The sequence below is a fragment of the Hippoglossus hippoglossus genome, chromosome 5, assembly GCF_009819705.1.
Source record: "Hippoglossus hippoglossus isolate fHipHip1 chromosome 5, fHipHip1.pri, whole genome shotgun sequence".
NCBI lineage: Eukaryota > Metazoa > Chordata > Actinopteri > Pleuronectiformes > Pleuronectidae > Hippoglossus > Hippoglossus hippoglossus.
In genome coordinates this window covers 17,786,967-17,789,466 of record NC_047155.1, presented here as the reverse complement: position 1 = coordinate 17,789,466, position 2,500 = coordinate 17,786,967, and the positions used below count along the sequence as shown (strand labels likewise).

Genomic DNA, 2,500 nt, shown 5'->3' with positions numbered 1-2,500 from the left:
GTGTGTGTGTTCATGTGTGTTTGTATGTTACCTGCTGTAGCATCAAAGCTTGCTGTTGCTGCAGCAGGGCCTGGAGCTGAGGGGGAGACAAGATCTGTTGCATCTGCTGAGGAGTGATCATCTGCGGACTCATCATAGCCATGGAGACAGGCACCTGAAGACAACAAACACACATTTTAATTACTTTACACATTCAGACATTAGCATGGAAAAGTTGAACACAAGTCAATCAGTAGGCTAGACTTTGTGTGAAAAGGCCCGGCCAACACGCTGAGCTTCCAGCATGACCGTGCCTGCAACTGAACACTCATCTCAAAACAAACAACCAGAATGGAGCTTGTACAGTGTGCTGGTATGCGCAGGTTACATTAGAGAGGTGTGCTGTCTCCGATTCTCTGTTGTCACTCACTGCTGAGAAAAGCTGTCAACTTCAAACGCAGATAAACAGTCGGACACATACTGTTGACGACTTCCTGCACAAGGCCGGCATTGTGCACATAAAGAGAAAGACAATTTCTGTGACAACAGGCAGAGATGAAAAGACAGATATGCAATCCCCCCTACAAAATATAAAATCTTATCTGCTTCCATAAACACACGATTAAGACTCCCACCGATTTTCTTTCCACACAGTCAAGCCTGGCTAAGAAGAAAGGAACAACAAAGTGGCTATCAGATAAGATGTCTATCTCATGAGATACGGCTACAGGCAGGCAAAGACAGAGAGAGAGTCGGAGGGAGAGTCGGAGAGAGAAGACCGGGAGAGAAATGTGGTGATTCTTGCAGATGTGTTGTGCAAGCGCTCTTGATGCACATGCATTGTACACAGAGATGGGCCGAGATGCTAATCTGATTACAAACACTGAAAAAATGAAGACAAACAAGAATCGAAAACTGAGATGCTCATGCTCGTGCATAAATGTGGACACAATATATGAAAGACTGCACAGAAAATCCTGCTGACAAAGTCATTTTAATTTATCAAGCAAATTACTGTTTGAGAAAACAATAAGAGGGATGAGGAGACAATGTGAGATATTTAGGGAGAGAGGTGGACTGATATTAAGCCTGTGAGCCGATTTTGTTTACAAGCTCAGCGATGACAATCTCTTCATTAACTACCTACACATCAATAAACTAAACTGCCTAGTGCCTTCGTAATACAAAACCTCCCTGTCTGTTCAGAAGTGATGGCTGTTTCACTGAGGGTGAGTTATGGCCTCTGAAATTGGTCGTTTATCTATATTCACACAGCCACTCACAGTCCTGGTCAAACTGTGAGTATGTGTGAGGGGATCAGGTCGAGCCGTCACTGAAAAGATCTGATTAGATTTTGTTAACAACATTTCAATAAATACTAACTAACACCCTCTTTGCCACCAGACCAGTGTCTCCTCCTTCTGCCTCATTCCTCTCCTCTCTGTCTCTTTTTTTCCTTATGTGTGTGTCCGTCAGTGACCCCAGACTCTTTTATCAATCCACACTTCCCTGACTGAACACACTTCCGGCTACATGTGACAGTGAATGGCCAGAGAGACCGCAGAAAAGTGTGCTCGGCAGAATTATAGGAAGTAGAAGATGGGTGTGTTGGGGTATGTAGACGAATGAGCAGTAGTGCATGTGAGAGTGTGAGTGTGTGTGTGTGTGTGTGTGTGTGTTTGAGGTGAGAGAGCGAAAAAAGAAAGAAGAAAAGACAGAGACAGAGAGCAGCGAGTGAGGGGAAGGGTGGTGTTGTGGCAGCTGGTAAAGGAACAGGCAGAGGGGACAGGGAGGTGGGGTGGGGTTGTGAGTAAGGTGGGGGTGGTGATGGGTGCCGCTTGGCGTCATGCCAGCTTGCCCCCGCCGCCGGGCCTTGTCAGTCTAAGCTGCCAAATGAAAAGCTGTAATTAATTGCTCTTGTGCATCCCATTCTTCCTCCCTGACAACTCGTACATTCTATTTTATACACACCGCCATTGACATTTTCAAGTCACAGGCGTAATAATTACTGGAGTTATAGCACCTTTCTGTGTGTTGGCTGACGCTCTGACGCCAGAACCGAGTGCGCATGCATGTGTGCAAGTGCTGATATACTTTTCTGTGTGCGTGTAGAGGGGTGTATGAGTGTGTGTATGAATGTGCATATATGCATGTGTTTAAGGCCGAACGTGTGTGTGGAAAGCTGAATGCTGAGTAGTTAAGGTTTGACGCCATTAATTGCCCCTATAATCTAATATCACAAAGCGTGGTGATTATGGGGCATGCTTTGCCACCGCCATACGACACCGCTAGCCCGAGAGCGCCGCCACAAAACAAAAGCCGCGCCATTAGCGATTTGACGGGCCAGGACAAAAGCGCCTCACAATGCGGAATTATATTTTCATTCAGCTTTGTCTCTCCTGGTGAATGATTTCTCCCCTTTCATTGGACTGTGAATAGGGAGAGTCTGAAAAGTCGGGCGATTTGAAGTCAGCCATTTATTAAATGCATTTAATTTTTTTTTCCTGCTGTCGTCCCATTT

General features: G+C 45.7%; 1 protein-coding gene across 5 annotated transcripts in view; it reads right to left on the bottom strand.

Moving 5' to 3' along the window:
- The window catches only part of foxp4 (forkhead box P4), a 213,843-nt gene that overhangs the window by 30,620 nt on the left and 180,723 nt on the right, over positions 1 to 2,500 (bottom strand). For all 5 annotated transcript variants that reach the window (XM_034585257.1, XM_034585258.1, XM_034585259.1 and 2 more), the window contains one exon: positions 32 to 154. In XM_034585257.1, coding sequence (XP_034441148.1) covers positions 32 to 154 — 123 coding nt within the window. The remainder of the gene's footprint in view (positions 1 to 31; positions 155 to 2,500) is intronic.